Here is a 23,171-nt window from a genome sequence, read left to right on the forward strand (position 1 = left end):
AATGTGGTATAGAAATGGGGACTAATGGATTTGACAAGATATGGATGGGAGTAGAGAATAAATTATTAGCCAAACTATATTCGTATCTGCTTGAATATGATAGGGAAGGAGAAATAGTTAAAGATCAGATGATTGCTTGGGGGAAAAATATCGGACATAACATAAATTTAGACGATTGGGAAGCAATCTGGAATAGCAACCTCAAGTTGACAAGAGCAGTAACATATAAGGAGAACCAATATAAAATGCTGTATAGGGGGCACTTAGCGCCATCCAGGATAGCAAAAATATACCCGAACGCAAGCCCAAAGTGTTGGAAGTGTGGCCACTGTCAAGGTACCTTCTACCATATGTGGTGGACGTGTCCTGAAGCAACGAAATTTTGGAGAACAATACAAAGATAGATTCAAAAAGTAATACAGGAGTTAGTCAAAGACTGTATGATAAAATGGACACAAAATATTGAGGAACCAATAATGATGGAAACGTGGGAAAAAATATGGGTTAGAAACGTAAAATTTACGCAAGCCCAAAACTTGAGAGAAAACTTTTATAAAATGTTTTATAGATGGCATCTAGATCCTAAAAAGTTAGCTTGTATGTATCCAGGTTTACAATCCAAGTGTTGGAGATGTAAGTGTGATGATGCCACGTGTTATCATATATGGTGGACATGTAAAAAAATCAAGGCATTTTGGATTAAAATTTGGTGGATTATGCAAAATATTCTTAAAAAGAAGATAAAGTTTACCCCACAGTTGTTCTTATTGGGTATAATTACAGATTGTACGGTTATAGAGACTAATTTGATTTTGAACTTAATAACCGCAGCCAGACTTTTGGTGGTGCAATACTGGAAGAAGGAAGATCTACCTACTATTGAAGAATGGACATTAAAAGTAGTGAATTTAGCGGAGATGGCTAAAATTTTAGCATATTTGAAGGATCACTCAAATGAAGATATATATTGGAATGGAGAAGATGGATTAACTATATTCAAAATAAAAAAAAAGAAGTAATAGAGGAAAATATTAATCTGGCCCCAGAGACTTTTCTCCTGGGAGTACCAAAAAGGGCATATGGGAAGAAAAAGAAATATTTAATCACGCACATCATCACAGCCGCTAGATTAATATATGCAAAGCTTTGGAAAGAAAAAGGACGCCCAACGGAAGAGCAGATAATTAGTAAAATATTAGAATGCGCAGAAATGTGCAGGTTAACACATGTGTTAAATGAGAATGAGGACTCGGAATTTTACACGGTATGGCAAATGTGGTATAGGTGGTTGGAAAATAAACGTAAATGTTAATTTGAATTAAGGGGGGTAGTATCAAACCATTTATGTAATCTATGTATCTTAAGTAATAATCTACATTATAATTTACATAGTATAACTCATAAGTACTTCATATCTTAATCTTAAAATATTTATGTAATCATTAGATACTACTTATATAAGTATATAATATGGTTGAACGTAGCCAAACTGATAATGTTGAATTGTACTACTATGTTATTCAATAACCTAAAAAGAAAAGAAAAGAAAAGAAAAAAAAAGAAATCAAATTTGTGGGAAAGGAAATATTCTTGTTCAGATGCTCCAAATTAATATTCTTAACTGTAAAGAAGAGAATACTGAACTCCCTTTCTCTCCAGATATCCCAAAATTTGAATAGTTTTCAAGTTTAGGTTTCAAGACAAGTTTCAGCTAAAACATATCACTTTGTCAAGGATTTTGATTGAAATCATACTGCTATGTCATTTAGTGTATTTCAGCTGTTATCATAGTCTTGTACAGGTTTAATTTCTGCAATTTTGTGCTGTTTTAATATCTTGTTTTATAGTACCAGAATAGGTGTAATTTCCAGCTGCCCTTGATGCAACATTCATAGTTAGATTAACAATGATATAATACTGAAGCTGTCTAGAAAGACTCTTTTCAATATTTATTGTTGTATGTATTATTGCCTAGAACTGATTTTAATTATAGACAGCTAATTTGATTTTAATGACAGAAAAATTCACTATTTCCTAACTTCTCTGAATTTTCTACTTACTTATAAAAGAGGAAGATAATATATGGTGGAATAAATGCAATATTATTAAAATGATATATTTATTAAAAGCCACATACATAAACACAGTTATAATAGATCTCATTTACTTCATCATATATTTTTCCTGTAAAATAGTTGACAAATGTTTATTTATTTGTTTAGCAAATTTATATAGCTGCTCATCACATAAAATATTATCCTGGGTGGCCTACAAACATATAACAATTAAAACCACATAATTCAAGAAACATTAAACAAAATAAAAAATTTTCAGTGAACAAATACAATGATCAATTTGTATGCAGATTCAAATGCCATCTTAATTTAGGAGACAAAATGTACTCATTGTGTTATTCTGACCTTCATACAACACAAAGCTTGAGTGAGTGATTTTCACATATCTCCTAGAATATACCAGTGATGGCGAACTTTTTTGCCATCACGTACCAAAAGCTGGGGAAGTGCAGGGTGGTCATGTGCACATATGCCCACACCCATAATTCTATGTGCCCTGCCCGCCCACGCATGCGTGCGTGACCCCCCCAATGCTCCCCTCACTTTTGGCATGTGATGGCACAGTGGGCCCGTTAGGCCCATTTTTTGCCCTCCCCAGGTTCCAGAGGCCTCTGGCTTTCTAGGAGCCTGGGGAGGGCAAAAACAGCCTTCCCCACCTCCCCGGAGGCCCTCCAGAGGCTGGAAACAACCTGTTTGCCGACTTCCAGTGGGCCCAGAAGGCCCGAAAATCAGCTGGCCAGCACACGCATGTGTGCTGGAGCTGAGCTAGGGCAAAGCTCATGTGCGCACCAATATGGCTCGGCGTGCCACCGTGGCACACATGCTATAGGTTCGCCATCACGGGAATATACTGTGATGAAATGATTACAAACATAAATGTAGTGAAAGAAATTTATTTTTTTGCAATTATTCAGAATGATTGAAAGGGACTGGACATGCACTTGTCTGAAATGGTGTAGGGCAGTGATGGCAAACCTTTTTGGCACCAAGTTCCCAAACCGGAACGTGTGTGCATGTGCACGCACCAAAGTGCCAGAAACCCAAAGACTAGCTGGCCAGCCCAAACACATTTTTGGCCATTTTTCAGGCCATTTTTCGGGCCAAAAATGGCCCCAAAAAAGCCCAAAAAATTACAATCCCACCATTATAACCGATGAAGTTTGAAATGAAATGTTTTGTTCTTCTTCCTCAAGGAAAAAACCATCCAGATGTCTTTTGAAAAAGCTCTAGAGTATAATTTTGACATTTACTCTCTTGGCTAGAGTAACTTTCTCTTATTTAAATTATTTATTATATTAATAATTTCTAGTTAATGTTCCTCACTTGTCACAATGATCTTGTCATAATGCAACTATATTCTGCTGTGATTGAAGGATTCTTATTCATACCGTCATTGCTTCCTTTACTCTATATAAAAATGGAAACATAAAGAAAGCAGATTAAATGTGAAAAGGCATAGCATTTCAATATTTTTAATATTTGTATTGAGAGTTTATTTCATTTTTCTTTCAGCTGTATGAGAAGTTGCACTTACCAACATTCAAAAGTTCAAGAAAGAAAATGATCAACATAAAAATGTAAATTAATCTGAAAGATATTCCTATCATTTCTGCCCTTAGCTTCCAAGACAACAGTGTCAACAAAGAAAAGCATGTTGAAAATAGTGACAAGAAGATAAGTCAAACTCTTTCATTCTTTTTTGTTTTTTTGCAGTGCCATGTAATTCTAAGTTCCTGTATGGTTTCTCCATAGCATTTTACACAAATAAATATATGCATGTAAAATCTCATCAGAAAGAAATTTCTTAATAATCATGAAAGGCAACGATTGGAAGCAAAATTAGTGATAAGCAGCCTATTTTAAAAGTTAACTGCATCCAAGTGACATTGAGACTGTTGAAACTATCACTGAGCATCTGAGTCATTATAATAACATCTACAAACTGCTAAAAATATTTATTTTTTTCAGTCACGCTTTCCTCCTAATTTGCAGTCACTGATCCTGGGAATCAAATATAATGATTTACTAATTGCCTATGCTAGGATTTGAAAGATAAAATGAAGTTTATTAAGATTTCCCCTTCCCTTACAATTTTTCCATGGGACCGGTCCCTGATGCTCAAATGTCGGGGGACCACTGTGTTACATGACAGGGTCTGTGATTAGGAACAGAAATATACTCAAATGTTCTCATTCAATTCATGAGTGGGTTTCTCCACCTGTATAGTATGACCACAATGCTTTCAACAGAAAGTTATAAAAAGTACAAATGTAAGGTTCAGTTACAGAGGTAAAATTCCTCTGAACGCCATAAAATTTTGGCTACACACCAACTGAAGAGCAGAGGCACATTTTAATGCTTACTGTGGATTAGTGGGAAGTGATAACCTTCCAACCCACAGTTTCCAGGCTGTATATAAATATCAGACCTTGTCTTTATCCATTATGCTTGATAGGAGTTAAAAGCAGGCCTTATGGAATAAGGTTTGGAGATAAATGCAGAAATATAGATTACACTAAGTTTTAACTGTGTTTTCTGAAAATACTATTTGTGGAAGGTTCCTGTATTATTTAAAATGTCATTGTCTCCAGTTCAGGTTCATAACCTCTATTTCCCTTGAGCAATACTGACTTCCAAGGTACCCCTTTCAAAGTTGTATTTCCTTTTCAGGAGACAGCCCTGATGATTTACTGTGTTTTCATAATCCACAGTTTATTTAGGAAATAGGCAGGATTTAGATTAATACATTAGATTAATACATATAGTAACCTTACCTCTATCCACATGCAGGTTATTTCTCAAATATGTAGAAATCATTGTATGAAAACAGAAGATACATTTCTCTTTTCCTATACTAACTGAAGTGTTAATTTAGTGGATTGAAATATTAAGAAGAATTTCTTTGATCCCAGGCAATAATTCACCCTCTCAATTCATTATGGCTGCAAAGCATTTTTTTTTATATTAGAAATCAAAGCTACTTTACCTGCATTTGCAGGAATTATAGGGAAATAATCATGAGGTACTTTTCATCTTCAGCTTTTAGGAATGAAAAGTGGAGGATAACAAAGTATTAGCAAGAGAATACTCATCAATCTTTTTTTTTTTACAATGGATGTGATATCATAATGAGTCCATGCCAAAATAAATGCTTCTAGATTAGGAACATAAGTGCTTGGTAAATCTTATTTTTTGTATTGTTATCTCTGGAGTGCACACTGACTATGCTGCTATATTTCAGCCACAGTTGTTAAAAATTTAGGACATAACTTCCTGTCATTGTATCCTTCCATCAATTGTATGAGAGTCATAGCGGAAGCTCTCAAATAGAGCATAGTTTAAGAAACAAGGAACTCTTCAATCCAAAAAGCAACAATCTAGATCTTGCTTTCACATGACACAGCACTTCCCCCCCACCCCGCCCCACTTTCCCCACTGGGATCTTTGGTGTCCAAAGAAAAAATGGTGAAGTGAAATGTTATTTAGCAATCACCCTGCTTCACATATAGAATCTGAGGAGGGATCCCACTAAAAGGAACTAAAGATTTATAGAAATCTAGATGAGGAAAAGCTATCTTGCTCAACCTTTTGAAAGTCAGTGCCTTCAAAAGGATGCTGGGTTTGTGTACATACTTTTCCTATAACTTTTCGAAATTGGTTATTAATTGTTTTTCAGCCATTGGGAACCTTTGAATCAATGTTATAAAGCACAAGGTGAGTTTCCTTGAATCCTTAGCAAAGTAAATTTTAAGGATCTCAACAAATTTCTTTTAGAATAAACAGCAAAAGAGTGATTACAACCTTGTCTTTGGAAAGTTACAAATGAGCTAAGGATCCACATGAATTTGAAATAATATTTTGGAATTATGTAAGAATCCTTTCCATTGTCATATGCTTTTGTTTTAAATTCTCTTAAAAATATGGTAGGATAAGACTTTGAGGGTAGAACACTGCAAGAAACCATAAGGAACTAAAGATTTCTATTAAAGAACACTTACATCTGATTTACTAATACAGCATGAAGCAAAATATCTTAATAGTGGACATATTGAAGGATATTTTTGAACAGCAAACCCATAAATTAGATAGATGGTACACTTGAAAGAGATTATGAAATGGTAATTTTTCCTGACAAGATTGACATTTATCTAAAACTGCATTTAAAAATGACATGCTATGATATGGAAAATGATGCCACACTGGGCATACAAAAAAAAATCATTTATCTTAATAAGGGATATACAAATAACAAACCAAGAAAGTAACCTGAATAATATTCCTATATTGGATTTTCAAATCATGCTTGTTTAAGCTTTGAAGTATTTTGTGAAAAGACACAAATAAAAAATAGAAAAAATCAAATTCTAGGACATTATCTAAAGGATTATAAAGATCAAGACTGTTAAAACATTTTTCTTTCTTTTTGTTTTCTGCACTTTCTATTCTTATCATTATCATTAAAATTAACAAATAATTGCCACAACCTAAATGTCCTTTAGTTATAACTTGGTTTGCATATGCAAGAATATAAATTATCATTTACCTTGTAAGATTATCTAATCTGAATTCCTGCTAAAAAATGTAATGTCTATTGGTTAGGCATAAAGACATTACAGTTGTTTAAAATCCTGTATGATTGCATAGATTCCTAGTGTCTGAAAAAGATATGTAAAACAATAATCTTGTTTAAAGATTTTATCATTTAAATATAATTTCATCCTGTAGCTGAAACAGGATTTCTCTGCTGATGCATTTTCTGTTTCTGTCATTGACGTCAACAGCTGTACGCAAATGGGTGCCTATCCATCATCCTAGTGTCAGAGAGTACACTTAGCTTCCACTGTCCTGCTTCTACAAGGCGGAGTAAAGTCAGGCCTTTTATGTTGCCAGACAAGAGGCTTTTTAATGGTCCTTGAAATATGATTTCATATTAGGAATTAGGAATTTCATATTAGGAATATGTGCATATGCATTTGGGAACAGATTATTTTTTCATTCAACCAGTAGAAATTATCCCAGTTGGTATGCACCAACAGTTAATTATTTTAACATTTTTGCAGAAGAAACTCCTGTACTGATAATCAGGATTATGATATATATTGATGATTAGTTCATAAAGTAATCTGTGACACCATTAGAATGTTTTACAAAGTAGTCCAGACAAGCCAATATTGTGGAAGTCATTTTAATATGGATTCTAGAAAACATGGTTTTCCAGACCATGTATAAAAAAATTATTATTTTATTATTTATTATTATTTATTTATCTGTCAAACATGTACAAGATAACAGCTAAAAGTATAAATATGGACATGAACATAGGAAATGAATACAAATAAATGGGGACAGTAGGACAGGGACGATAGGCACGCTGGTGCGCTTACGCATGCCCCCTTTACGGACCTCTTAGGACGGGTGAGGTCTACAGTAGACAGTTTAAGGTTGGAGCTGTGGGGGTTTGAAGATGTAACAATGGAGTCAGGTAGAGCATTCCAAGCGTTGACCACTCTGTTGCTGAAGTTGTATTTTTGCAATCGAGTTTGGAACAGTTTACCTTGTTTGCCGGAGTATTATTAAGGTTGAAGCTGAAGTAGTCATTGATGGGTAGGACATTGTAGCAGACAATTTTGTGGACTATACTTAGGTCAAATTGTAGGCAGTGTACTTCCAGGTTGTCCAGGTCCAAAATTTCGAGCCTGGTGGCATAAGGGATTCTATTGTGAGCAGAGGAGTGGAGTACTCTTCTTGTGAAATACCTCTGGACCAGGGATGGGTTCTATTTACCTTTAGTACCAGTTTGCATCATGCACGCTCTTCTGCGCATGTACAGATCACCTATGATGATGCCCAGGTTTTACTACCAGTTCTTGCGAACTGATCCGAACCGGGGCCAACCCACCACTGCTCTGGACCCGCTCAATTGTATTAATGTCCGATATACAGTGTGGATTCCAAGCAGACAAGCTGTATTCAAGAATTGGTCTAGCAAAGGTTTTATATGCCCTAGTTAGCAGTATAATGTTACTGGAGAAGCTTCGCAAAATTACCAGTAGGTTAACAACTCTTAATAACAGCAATGCTGTTACAGAAAGTTCTGGGGCTTAGATCGTTTGAGATGAATACTTCTTGACAGAGTGAGGGTCATCTACGAGGCCATATCTGCCCAGCTTGTATTTGGTGTTCTGATTTTTGTTGCCAATGTGTAAATCAGAGCATTTGTTAATTGAGATTTGGAGTTGTCAATTGCGCGACCATTCTGACACATAGTCAAGGTCTCTTGGTAGGGCAGCAGTATTGTCGGTGGTGTTAAATAGTTTTATGTCATCAGCAAAGAGGGCACAGCTCTTTTATAATATGATTGCAAAGATCATTTATGTGAAGCAGAAAGAGTGTGGGTCCTAAAATGCTGCCTTGGGGGATACCGTTGTTAACTGGTGCCGGATTTGATATGTATGATTATGTAATCATTATAGTGACTCCCACAGTAGTCATTACATATATGTTTCAATATATGATAACTCAGTGAGCCTTTGTCTGCAGAATGTCTCTTCTTTGGACATCTCAAAAACCCTTCATTTAAAATGCTGCTGCTATGTTGTATTCCTGAAAATTTCTTTTTAGTTTTCAATCAAATCACCCAAAGTTCTCTTTTATTATGGAAACCAACACTTCCATACAGAATTAATTAATAGCATTGACAGAAATATTGACAGAAACACAAAAGAGACCCACAAAGGAAAAAGAGGCTATCAAAGGATATATAGGAAAACTTTGAAATGAGTGCTATAAGGATTGAGCATGCTCAAGTTACAAGTTGCTCAATGATGGTGTGAGAGTAATAGAACTGATCATTCAGTAATAACATACTGCTGGTTTGAACAAAGAACAAGTATATTCCTATTGCAATGTTTTGCTTCTAGTCCCATTCTTCTGAACCCAATGAAGTCATCACAACTTTTAGGACAGTATCATCTTTTCAGTGTTAAAGCCAAAGTCCAGACAGTGGGAATTATTGATGGCTTAACCAGGTAAAGTATATTTCAAAACAAATTAATGAATTAAATATCAGTGATCAAGGAAGGATGTTCAGAGCCTATACAAATGCTTACCTCTCATAATGACAAAGAGAAACAAAATAAATTATGTGAAAAAAGATTGACGGTCACTTCTAAATTGTTTTTTATATGTAATTTTGGCATTAATATTGAGAGTTAATACACTCAAATCAGGAAGAGTTGTTAGATGTAATTTATTTGAGTTCTATAGACTGCAGTGAAGCTAGATTTTATTCTGGATGCATCTAATAGGGTAAAAACAATTTCTTCATCATATATTTTTGTAACAGAGTTTCATAATGATTCTATTGGGAGATACAGTATTATATAGAGTTGAAGTTCTACACAAGACCTCTAAAGAATTTTAACTCTTAAAATATGCTGTTACAGAATAACCAGAAAAATGAAAGGCATATCCATCACATGGATTGAGTAATTCTTTCTGAAAGGATCTATTGTATATTATGTCATATCACTTAATTTTATTACAATATATGCCAAGTATTCCAGAATCTAGATTATCAAAAGCACCTACTTGCTCATTGAGAAAATCATGTGAACTTGGAGCTCTGCTTTATTCAGAAGAGCAAATCAGAATCCCTAATCTGATATTTGTGGAAGAGGTAAATTCCATGTTTGATATGATTTGTCAAAGTATGTTTTAATATGAGAAAAATACAAAGTGATTATAGACCTTTAAAATTCACTTGGTCTAATCTCTGTTTTATTATAACTTTTGGATGATTCAGTACAACATTTCTTAAACAGCTTGTTAACTCAAGAACAAAAATTATTTCCACAACTAGGTGGAAATATTTATTATGCAGCCAATATCATGATGTCCACTGAGGACAATAAGAATTATCAAACAAATGAAAACATCTGTGCGGAAGCAGATTTTACTATCTTCTTGTATCATAATTTTAATATAGTTTTAATATTACTGAAAGCTGACAGCAGCCCAAATATCATCTGGCTACTCCAACAAATGAATGAAAACATGACTAACAGGCTACGAAGACCTCCATCCATAGTTTGTCATTCATAAGAACCACAGTGTCTGATTTATCTCTTAAACTGAGCCAGAATTTCTAGTTCACAAGACATACTCAACAAACAAGATGGGTCTGGATATGTAGGTTGTGGAACTTCTAGGTATATAATAAAATTTGTCTCCCAACATTGTTTTAAATTAATGAAGTGCAGTCTAAGGTTAAATATATCAGAAGAACCATTTGAGTTGGAAAAGGAGATAATAGTAAGCCTGCATTTCAGAGGATTTACCAGCTGATTGGTAACAGTTCAGCTATTCTAATTTGACAAGTTTATAATCATGTGTCAGAATTCCTTCCTTGTGTTCTGTATGATTTGAACTGAGAAAATAAGACTATATAATCATTACTAGCCTAACATTATTAACATGTATTATTTCATCCCTTATCTCACATTAGATGGATTTGCCACAGGACAAACTTATGAAACTATGGAATTATATCAAAACTGCTTTCTTCATGTTTAATTCTGCATAGATTCAGAATGACTTTAAATCTAAAGAGAAAAAAATGTAAATTAACAGGATTTCTTCCCCATGCAACTGATTGGATTTCCCAAATCTGAATGTTCACTTCTTTTAAGAATCAGAAATAAGCATGGGAAGAACAAATATAATGCATTTAAACTTCCTATTTCCTTTCTTAAAGTATTATCACTCAGTGAATAATTTTTTGCTAATTACAGAAGTTACAGGACAAAACAATGCAAAATAATTAAAAGCATGATGCAATTTATACCTGCATTAAGAATTTAAAAACTCCACAGAATCGGATTTTGGTTCTGTTTCATAATAAGCAAATGTCTATGGGGGAGATATGGACTCCTACATTTGTTGATCAGAATCACAATGTCTTCTTGCCAGATATATCATATTTGACGGCCACCGTTAGTCTTAGATTCATTGATCCACCTGATATATTTTTTAAAATGTCATAGTTCTTGTCTGTTGCTTCCTTTAGTTACAGTTAAAATTTAAATGAAATGTTTATGAAGAAAGATTAGCTTAACAATACATTCACTTCAATTTTTTTAAAATGTAAAGTTGCATTACAACAATACAATATTTATAAGTATAAATTTGTTCAGGTTTTCAACATTTTAACAAAATAATCAAAATAATGTGATTTTAATAAGGTATTAAATATATATAATAATATCACAACTGGTAAATTTACATGCTTTATATCCATAAAACCATATTGTTTGGTTCTACACTGCATTTATAAGTAATAAATTACAGTGTGGTTCTAGGTTTCTTGGATCTTTTAGATAAGGTGAATAGTTTGATTCGGTTCCTGCCTCAATTTCTTTCTTTTTAATTCAAGAAGTCCTCTGATTGATAGGAAATTTCTGAAGACATATTTTTAAAAGCATATATAAATCTCACTAAAGATAGATTGCAAGGGTAACAGTTGGTGACCTGTACCCCATCTCATTTTTTAAATAAAGCAGCTACGGTAATAAAAAAGAATCAGGTGGTATATTAATAACATCCAATTCAAATCCTTGGTCCCCAAAATAGTGGATATTTTTTATGAATATCAGATTATTGGTAAACTGTTCTAGTATTAATTATTCAGGTAACAAATAAAATATTTCTAATTGAAGATGTTAACACTGTTATATAATGTAATTTTGATGTTACAGAAGACTTCTGATTAGCAAATCTGAGGTTTTCTATAAATTATTTATCCTGTTCATTTGACTGGAGGTATAGCTTCTGAAAAAGTCAAAGATGTTTGCTAACCTGAACTCATTTCTTCTATATATGCAAGTCTGTGGAATTTCAAACATCTAACAGATAAATTGTATTTCAATATGCAAAATCTGAAATGCATCAGTATTAATATGATTGCCATATTTTCTTCCTATGAAATCTGACCATTTAAAGCACATTAGAAATAAAAAAAGGCTATGGAAGAAGGAAGGAAAATTATCTTAAAATTACCAGTTTAAAAACACAGAATGAGACAAATATAACAGTTTATTTGACACTTGAATACATTTCTAGTTGACCAATTTCCTCTCATTCTCTTTGTAGCTTTGCAAAAGAAAACTATATCCTTTCAAGAGACCATTCTGTAGATTTCCAGTCCAGGATGCAAACATTCAAGGACATGTTTCTTGTTTACTAATTCATAGAAGAGCCAGCATAATCGTGACAATTCTCTGATCATTCATTATTCACAGTGTTTCACTTTCTTTTGCTGCACATGTATATATGCATGTTATATATCTTTGGCAAGGACAGTCTATTTAAGTCCTAAAGTTCATACTTAAATATCAATTTTCACATTTAATTCCAAAACAGCCCCTACCATAAACATGATTGTTCAGTATACATGTGCTTACATTTCAAATCTACAGTCCACATATAGAATCATCTTTTTAAAAAGTTGAACATCTGAGGTTCATTCGTAAGTTTAAAAGCCACAAACTTCCATTGTATATAGCACATTCTGATATTGTTTTCAGTTTCTATTCATTACAGAGTTATGGTCATGAGCCATAATTTTTATCAGAACAATGTTTATACTGCTGGAGAAGTAACGTTTATAGTAGATATGTGTAGCTAAAGAAGAATGTAGTTCTGTTTGCCAAAATTGTCTTTATATCTATGTGTCTTTAAATGTATGTGTCTATCTGTATGTGTATACACACACACACACACGCATATGCATACACACATGTACATGTAGATATACAGTACATATAAGGTTTCTATTCCATTCTCAATAAAAGAAAGAACAATATGGCGATGAATGCTGAGTTATACCAAAATATCACTTCTTTTGCTACACCATACCACTAAACCAACCATGGCAACTGTCAGAAGAATTGGAATGAAAATCAAAGAAACCAGAATTTTATCTGGAGGATCTTCCCAGTGCACTTTATCTGAGGTACAGTTTGTAAAGAATTGTCTATGGATTCCAGTGATGAAGCCTTCAGCCAGCGGGTTAGGCCAGAAGCACTTTGCTGTTGAAACCTTGTGTTCTGTACATAGAATAAAATTGTTGTAATACCTGAAAAAGAAATAATATGAAAATAAGAAATACATTCTCAAAACACTGCTGAAAATTATTTTTTTCTTTCCTTCTAATTTAATGTACAGCTAGTTCAACAAGTTTTAACATCAAAGATTCTGCTTCTAAAATATAAATTGCAGTAGCTTTTTAGAGGTGGTCCTCGATAAATGACCCTAAAAAGATGCAGTAATTTTTAGTAGTAGTCCTTGAATAATGACCCTAATAGGAACTGCTAAGCAAAGCAATCACTAAGTGGGAAGTCATACTGCAAGTGTTCTCTCTGTCTGGAAAGAGATAATAGTAGTCAATTTCACACCTTTTCAGCATCCCTCAGTCACATGATCACCATTACAATCAATATGATGTAATTGGATTGGGAATTGCAAGGGTATTATTCTTCTTCTTGTGCCATATCCGTCATTGGACATTGGCAATCCTATTTTTATCAACAGCCGCACTAAAAAGTGCTGCTGAGTTTTGTCCAAACCAGTCCCTTAGATTTTGAAGCCATGTTCTTCTTCTGTCTGGACTTCGTTTGCCTTCAATCTTTCTCTGGAAAATTACGTGAAGTATGCCATACTTTTCCAGGTGTCGCATCACATGTCCGAAATATTCTAACTTTTGCTTTTTAATGGTTTTGATTATTTGCTTTGGCTTTCCCAGGCGGCTTATCACCTCCTCATTTCTGATTTTGTCAACCCAGTTTATAGGTAACAGCCACCTGTAAAGTGGCTTATAGTACTCTCTTAAAATATCTTCCTTTCCAATCTCTTTGCTCTGGGGTGGGAGGGGGGGTGGGGACAGAAAAAAAGCAATTAATCTTTCCTGTGTCTGACACTTTCCCACTGCCAGTGCAATCACATTGCTTTCCACGTGTAGAAAAGCAAACAGCTCACTCTCTTGAAATCCTTCTGCAATCTCTCTACTCTGGGGGTGGAGTGGGGGGGAGAAAAAAACAATTAATTTCCCTAGGCAACCTCTCCTTTGCCAGACACTTCCCTCACTCCTGCAAAGCAGGATTGGACTAGGAATTTCAAGACAGAACTGTAAACTGTTTGCAAAAGTATGAACTTGGCTTCCATGCCCAGGCTCCCTGTGTAACATTCAATGTGTAGGAGAGCAAACAGAGTCCTCTCTTGTAATCCCCTTCTCTCCTATCTTTCTGCTTTTCAAGGAATGGGGAAAAGGAGGTACCCCAAATCAGGATAATGTATGCTAACTATAATGGAAACACATGATTGAGGAATGCTTATAATGCCATTTATGGCTAATAAATGGCCATAAATGGGCTCAGAGTTATTTTTTCAGAATCATCATAACTTCAAATGGTTACTCAATAAGTGATCATCTTCATCTTTGTGGCTGGTTTGAATATGATTTGGTTGGGATTTTTTTGTGTTTTTTGAAATAGAAAGGAGACCATATTGCATGAATAAACGGGATGACACTTCACGTCTGCCTACTATTTGGAAACCTGCTCTCATAGATAGACGAATCTTAACACCATATATAAAACATAAACCAAACATTACACAAAAAAATCCCAACCAAATCATATTCAAACCAGCCACAAAGATGAAGCCCTGCCACCTAGTGGAGAAAAACCGACCATACACCCGAAGCCAAGCCAATAAACACATACTGGGACTCCCAACCAATCAGAATGAAAAGGTGGAGCCATCCCAGAATACCAGCACCAGGTCTGAAATACCAACGTCAGTTAGTGCAAAATGACTGCTGACATAAGCCTGATGATGGCAGATGGGATTCTGCCGAAACGTCGCTTCTACCCTTTTAGGGATATATCCACAATTACACGGGAAGAAACCCGAAATATTAACTATACACACATACATACCCGTGAAAACTTACATAAACATATACATATACATATACATATACATATACATATACATATACATATACATATACATATACATATATATATATTCTTGGAAAAAGTCTTAGATTGTTTCAGCTGGAAGAAAATCAGCTCCTTCAGAAAGTATGGTAGATTTGTCCAAAAGTTGGTAGATCAGTAATTGTTTATTCTTTTATTCCCTCCTTATTTAGAGTAGTTTACAAACTTGCCCTTGGGCTTCCATATTTTTGCTATCTAATTAATTTTATATTATTCCCCTGTACTGTTTGTGGCTTAATTAAGCTCATTGGTATATTAGAACAGGACACTGTTGTAGTTAATTGTTGATGGATAAAACAGTGTGATCATTGCAAAAATAGTTTTGCAATGTTGTCACAGATATGCCTTTAATCTCTACCTATTCACCACAAACTTGTCATAAAACTCAACAGAAGATGTACTTAATACTTTTTCTTTTTGACAAAATGTTTACACTCCTTGTATCCTTGCAGGTGTAAGTCAGGAAGGATATACTGAGACAATAAAAATGTTAACATTGGATTGTTCAAAAATCTTAAAACCTTACTTATTGTAATTCTGTTGACAGAATTATCATCAGCAGATTGTCAAATACTTTTCTTTTGTTACAAATATCTGTATTGTTAACATCTGTTTGTACAGAATAGTGAACAAAGCAGATGTATTTCTAACAAAGGTCTAATAATAATTGTTTTGCAAATCACTTTTTCAAAAACAGATTTTCAGTGATACTGCTCTACATGTATTTGGGATGATGTAAGAATATTTATATCTATATTTCCAACTTTAAATCAAGAATGAAAATGCATGATTTTCCCCCCTTCCTGCAAAAATTGTTTTCTCCTTGTGGGCAAAAAACGTAACATGAAATCTATTTCCTAACCAGGCTCAATGTATGCCGAATGGGAAATTGGGCAGGCGAATAATCAAGTCATGGTGTAGTGATTAAGGTATCAGACTAGAAACAGGGACAGTGGGAATTCTAATCCTGCTTTAGGCATAAAGTCAGCTGGGTGACTTTGGACTGGTCTCTTTCTCTCAGCCCTAGAAAGGAGAAATGTAAACTGCTTTGGGGGAGGGGAGGGACTTTTTCACAAGAACTTGCTAAGAAAACAACTTGTCCAGGAAGTCTCTGAGAATCAGACACAACTGAAAAGAACAATAACAAAAACAAAAAATAAACAAGTCATTTTTGCTGAGATTCAAATATAAAAACTGCTACAAAGCACAGCTACCAAATGGTGAGGCGGGCCAGAGAAAAATTATTTTGCAAGCCACGTCTAACCACAGCTTGTTTCTCTGTATTTTCTTTATTCTTGTTCTACCCATATCAGAATTTATGTTACTTATGATAATGTATTAATACTTTTAATTATTGCACTATATATTTGTAAAATGAAACACAAGATATAAAGTTTATATTCAATAATGAATACTCACTTGAAATGAAACAGCTTTTGAGAAATAGAATACGTAGTCCTTGACTTACAAGCATTTGTTTAGTCTTAGTTCAAAATTACAATGACACTGAAAAAGTGACTTACAAATGGTCCTCATACTTAAAATTGTCATAGCTTCCCCATGATTATATAATCAGAATTCAAGCACTTGATAACCAACATGTATTTATAATTATTGCAGCATCCCAGGGTCATGATTGCCATTTGTGATCTTCCCAGTTATCTTCCAGCAAGCAAAGTCAAAGGAGGAAACCAGAGTCACTTGTTTGATTCACTTAACAACTGTAGTGATTTGATTAACAACCATGGCAAAAGTCAAAAAAATTGCACAACTCACTTAACAACCATCTTGCTTCACAACGGAAATTCTTGTCCCAATTGTGGTTATAAGTTGAGGACTACCTGTAGACTAGCTAAGAATACTGGTAGGATGCTCAATTGTGACCTTAGTTAGCTTTTACTAGTGTAATCTCTGCCACAGGAAAATAAATGGAAGAAATCAGTTAATCTCTTCTAGTTTTTTGGAGACATACTGTCTCCAAAAAAATACAGTTTTAAATATACTGTAATAATTTTCAAACTTTAAAAAATGTGAGAAATTAGTTTGCCACATTACCTGGGGTACAAAAAAAATTCTTTGCTACACACTAGTGGTCAGCCAGGTTTGCTGCTCAGATGTGGCTGGCTATGGAGACACTTATTTTCCTATCTGATTTTAATATCAAGGCAAGAGTCTTAAAAGCAATAGTGGTTACTTTAAGTGTCACATTAACACCTTAAGCATTTGACACAAAGCAGCTTCATTTTTCTACAGGCATGGAAATCTGAAAATACATCTGTTTTAGAAAAGGGCTGCACTTTTGCAAATTGTTGATGCATTCCTTCCAAATAAATTTCAAAGCATGCACAGCAAGATCATAGTATTTGCTCTTAAAGAGAGCTAGGCTTCCAAAGGATTTCATAAAGAAAAGAAAAAAACCTGTAGTATGGAAATTAGCACTAGCTTTCTTTTTTTTTAGGTGTTAACACTTTCCTGAGCTGACAAACCTCTCTCTTACAGAATACCTTGTCCTTCCATTTTTGCAAAAATTACTCTGTTGTTTAATGTTAATATGTAAACACTTTAGAAACCAATTTAAAAGGATTCACTTCCTTGAAACTGGATTGCATTAGCTGTTATAGCAGAATTAAATTGTTCTGTATAAAAGAGCAACTTAGAATCTGGACATCCTTGGAAGCAGAAGTGATTTAACTGTACTTGAAAACAACATATTTTCAGAAGGGTTTTATTTTTCCTCTGGGATTTCCTCTTAAAAACCCAGCCTACATTGTTTATCACTGAGATTACTTCTGGCTGAAGAATTAGTTTTATGTGGGAGTTATACATAATCATGTAATACAAAAATTGTTTTAGAAAATTATGGTGAGCTACAATATTCGTCTGTATTAATAACTGCATGGTAATTTTACTGTATTGTCTTCATGCCAGAGTCTTGTTAAGTGCTATGAAATAAGGAAAAAGAAAATGAGATAACCAAATACTCCTTAGGAAACAAGATTGTTAATTGCAACTTAAAAATGTGTTCAACTAGCGTCATCTCTCAGATTTTATACAGATTAAGTGCTTTAAATTAATAGGCTTTCCTTAGTCCCTAGGCACACATGATGTACATGGCTAGTCGCATGGAAGCCAATTCGTTGCTTTTAGCCCTGCCCCAGTCCTAATCATTTCTGTGTCTTTATTAGTTTGTTCCCAAATCATGTGTACTACTATAATTTATTCTCAAAATATGGTAATTTATGAGGCAGTCCTAGTTTTAGGATTTTACTTAGCCACAGGGTATCTTTGGGCTGATCATTATCATTATAAGATGTGTGTGTACACACACACACACAAACACACACACACACAATATGTGTGTGTGCACATGTGCATGTGTGTGCATATCAAGTCAGTGTTGACTTCTGGCACCTGTCTGCCCTGCAGTTTTTTTAAACAAGATTCCATTATGCCATTGCCTGCTTTCCAGGACTAACAAAGAACGACTGGCTCAAAGTTATCCAGTGAGCTTTGTATTTAAGAGGGAGACAAGAATTTAGTCTCCTGACTTCTGGTCTGGTGACTTAACTACTGTACCAGACTAGCTCTGAGGATTTTTTTAAAAATGGATGGGGAGCACCAAAAATATTGCCAGGAAGGCTGTGGTACAATGATAATTTGTGTTACAATGGTAGAGAAAGAAAGGAGAATGAAAGAAAGGCACAAGTCATCCCTCTTTTTACTTCTGTTGCTGAGATACTTCAATTCATTTCAGCATCACAACATCTTATTCTGTCCTCTGACCTGCTCCCATGGAGACAGCCATTATGCCTCTCTAATGTTATCACCTGAGCAGCTTTATTTTAGTTTGAAAATGCATAGGAGATAAGCAACACTTGTCTACTGAGTGTCTCTTCTTTCCCATGTTAAGTTGCCTCTTTAAAAATAAGCTATTTCATGTTTTCTGTAATAAAGATATGAAAAGAAATACAATAGAGCAGCGGTCCCCAACTTTGCAGTTTGGCAGCCCAGCTGGGTGGGAGAGGGGAACTGGGCTGCGCAAGCAACAGGCTGATGCACATGCACACACAGCCTTGCGCAAGTGGTAGACCAGCACATATGTGTGCAGCTCGCCTGGCACAAGTAGTAGGCTGATGTGTGCACGTGAATGTCCGCCAGCCCACCACTCATGCAAGTGATGTGCATAGCACGCTCTGATCAGCCACTCACATGGCTCAATTCCAAATAGGCCACAGCCCAGTCCGGGGTTGGGGACGCCTGCAATAGAGAGAGGAATATTTAATCTTAACATTAAGTTAAACTGAAGAATATGATAGCAATTGAGTATCTTTGGAGAACAGAGAGCTGAAACTATTTTGGCTCAGTGTAGCTATCTGATGAGATGTATGAAACATAAACCACCAAGATCCCAAGGGATCAACAGCCATTTGTTTGATGTATGAGAAACTTTCATTTATATATTTTCTTAAGTTAGGCTATCTAAATTTCCCCTTCTGGCAATAAAGTAAAATTGTGGTAAAAATGTGTTTTTTTTAAAAAAAAGTATGCAGTATTTAAAAAGACTAATTTTTTAAAATGGGACAGATAAATTTCTCATCCCTGGCTCACAGTACTCTTACTGCAATTGCTTTTATGCAGGGAAGAAGCAGACTGAGGTGGTGATGATACCCTTTCATGGTAATGATACTTTATTTCGTGGTGCTTTTAAAATCTTTTCCCTTTTTTCTATTTTTTGTGGGGAGTAACATTAAATAGAAGGCATGGGCAATTTTTGCAGTGCCAGATGGCTGCTTGGCCCAATATTTTAATTCATGCTGACAATGGAAGAAGAAAATGGTACCTCTACTGCCATCACAACTGAAATAGGAAGTGAGCAAATGCAATTTAGAGCTTCCTCAGGGTTCACTGATATTTCATAATGTCTGCTCAAATTTTCACATAATTTAGAGAAAAAAAGAGGAAAAAAGTAAAAGCAAAGAAGATTGATGGTAGATAATCAAGAGATTTATTAAATGATTGCCATTAAAGAAATGGCAAATATGGTTAAAGGTCCATTTTCAGATATTAGAAACCCTACCCAGACTTCTCTAGGTTTTGGCCAATCAACATGCTATCCTTCTCCAATTTCTTTCAACCACAATGAGGAATCCAAATTTGCATTTAAATGATAAAACTAAACTTGTAAGAACTTGTGTTTATTACGCTTACTCAAATGCATGTTCCAGAAATCTTTGCAATAGTTCCTAAAATCTCAAATGCTTTTTAAAATTTACATTTACTACTCAGAAGTATCATAAAGAGGTTTAATGATGAGTTGTGTCAATACGCTAGTGATACATTTCTTTTACTACTTCCTCAGGAAATAACATGATATCCATTGTAGGAATAAGCTGAATCTAAACAAGATAAAAAATACTTTGCTGTGAAGTATTATAATTTTGGGGATGTGAAAATCCTTTACATCTGGATATACCCATGATGGCGAACCTATGGCACATGTGCTGGAAGTGGCATGCAGAGCCATCTCTCTGGGCACGTAAGCTGTTCTGGATTCCGGCGCACCAGCCACCTGGTCTTCATATGCACAGGAGCACCAGAAACCGAAAGAGCAGCCATCTAGTGCACATTCGTGCGCCAGGAAGATGATCTTCCGGTTTACAGCACACGCATGTGCGCCAGTCAGCTGGTCTTTGCACACAAATGCACGCCAGAAACTGGAAGACCAGGTGGCCAGTGAGCATGTGTACACCAGAACTGGAAGAGCAGATGCCCGGTGCGCACATGCGCATCAGGTGGCTGCTCTTCTGAATTCCGGCATGCACACACGCTCCCGTTTCAGCATTTGATGCCAAAAACTGGTCTTCTGGTTTCTGGTTCACCAACACTGGCTATACAGTATCCACTTTTATCAGGGATTGGGGTGTGAAGGCAGGGTCGGCAGCCAATCAATTTGGAACTTGAATTTAAGCCCAATGAGACAAATTAAACAAGCTCCGAGTTGATTGGCTGCCATGCCCCAATCCCTGAAGCAAACCACCCAGCCAACAGCAAGCAGGAGGCTGTTGGCACCACCCAGTCTGAGCCCAAATGAAGTCTGAAGGACCGCTATAGTAATGTAATGAAGCCTATAAATTGTTAGAGTCGAAACCAATCACATTTAGGCTTTCTTCTAGGAACAGATACAAAATTAATATATTAGTCAATACTCTTGTCCTTTATCTCAAAATAAAAGCCAGAGTTATATAAATGTCTCAATTCTTAATGCTCTACACACCTGTAAATTTGTCCATATCTCGATTTCCTTCCTCCTCCACCTAAACCACTTTGCTATCTAGGACAGATAATGGAGAGAAATATATACTCTCTTAAATGTAGAACTTATCTACATTCTTTTTTATTTATTTATTTTATTGAAAAGACAGTGCCATGTCAGGATAACAATGCAAATAAAGCAAAGCCAAAGGGAAATCACTAGTAAATCTTAGCATACAAGCTAATAACTATAACAGTACTATCTTAACAGTAATTACAGTAACTTATCTGCATTCTTAACAGATACTGTTTTAGAAAAGCAACAGGCCAATGTATCTAATAGCTCTGTAGCAAGAGTAAAAAATAGATCAAAGAATGATAAAGCCATCTATAAGAAATTGGAACTGCTATTTGCTTATGAATTCAACAACAGTCTGTATCCATGACTATATTTTAATATACTTTCTTATTATTTTGTAGACATTTCAATAGCTTAATAATAATGTTTTATTTATTCATTTTTATGATGGATCTAGCATAAAATGTAAAATGCCTGAAAAGTGACCGATGCTTATAAGATATATATATTCTCAGCTTATATTGTTTAAATAAGTATTGACATGAAGAATTACTGTAAAGTATTCTTTTAATAATCATTACAAATCTGCAAAATCCTAATTAGCTCAAAGAACAATAGCCAGCAATGTGTCGCAGCTGCCAAAGAACCTAATATAGTCCTAGGCTGCATTTAACAGAAGGATAGAAACAAGATTAAGTTAAATGTTAATATCACTTCATAATGCCTCGGTAAGACCAAACTTGGAATATTGCATCCAATTTTAGTCACCACAGATGTAAAAAAGATGTTGAGACTCTAGAAAGAATGCAGAAAAGAGTAGCAAAGATGACTAGGGGACTGGAAGCTAGAACATATGAAAAATAGTTGCAGGAATTGGGTATGTCTAGTTTAATGAAAAGAAGGAATAGAGATGGCATCATAGCAATCTTCCAATATCAAGGAGCTATCACAAAGAAGAGAGGGTCAACCTCTTTTCCAAAGCACTTGAAGGCGAGACAAGAAACAATGGATGGAAACTAATCAAGGAGAGAACCAACCCAGAAATAAGGAGCAATTTCTTGACAGTTAGAATAATTAATCAGTGGAACAACTTGTCTCCAGAAATTGTGGTACTCCATCACTGGAGATTTTTAAGAAGAGATTTATCTAAAATTATAAAGGCAGTGGTCCTCAATCTTTTGGGTATGAGTGACTGATTCTGTGAAGAGTAGTATTTCCAAGGACTAGGGATGGTGTGCTTCACATGCTGCCTGGATCCTGCACTTGCACGGATGGGGCTCTGCTCACTTGCGCCACAGAACAGTGCCAGCCCCTGGCATAGAGTGTTCTGCTTGACTAGAAGACCTCCAAGGTCCCTTCCAGGTCTGTTATTCTGGTAACCATATAAATATTTTTAAAAGGTACATTTTTATTATATGTATATGATGACAATAGGTAAACTTTTTAGTAAAATAAAAAAGGAAGCGTACTCTTACACCAACAATACTTTCATTTAAATGTTTAGATTTTGATTCATGCAGTCATTTAGTTTTTTCTCTTAATTAATTGTATGTTTTACAAACCATTATTATTATAAATAGCACATTAAGTTGTAGGTACAAAAACAAAAACTCAGGCTATGTTTCAAAACTTACAGGTGGTTTTCAAGTACAATATATGATACTAACTAGAATATAAAATACTTCAGCACCATTTGTTTGTCTTCAG

At 34.9% G+C, this 23,171-nt stretch overlaps 1 protein-coding gene across 1 annotated transcript in view; it reads right to left on the minus strand.

Moving 5' to 3' along the window:
• Positions 1-12,149: 12,149 nt before the first annotated feature.
• Positions 12,150-23,171, minus strand: part of RAMP3 (receptor activity modifying protein 3) — a 54,173-nt gene continuing 43,151 nt past the window's right edge. Inside the window, exon 4 of the mRNA XM_034416452.3 lies at positions 12,150-13,209. Coding sequence (XP_034272343.1) covers positions 12,954-13,209 — 256 coding nt within the window. The 3' untranslated portion in view covers positions 12,150-12,953. The remainder of the gene's footprint in view (positions 13,210-23,171) is intronic.

This window comes from Pantherophis guttatus, chromosome 4 (assembly GCF_059756535.1).
Source record: "Pantherophis guttatus breed Tessera chromosome 4, ASM5975653v1, whole genome shotgun sequence".
NCBI classification, from domain to species: Eukaryota; Metazoa; Chordata; class Lepidosauria; order Squamata; family Colubridae; genus Pantherophis; species Pantherophis guttatus.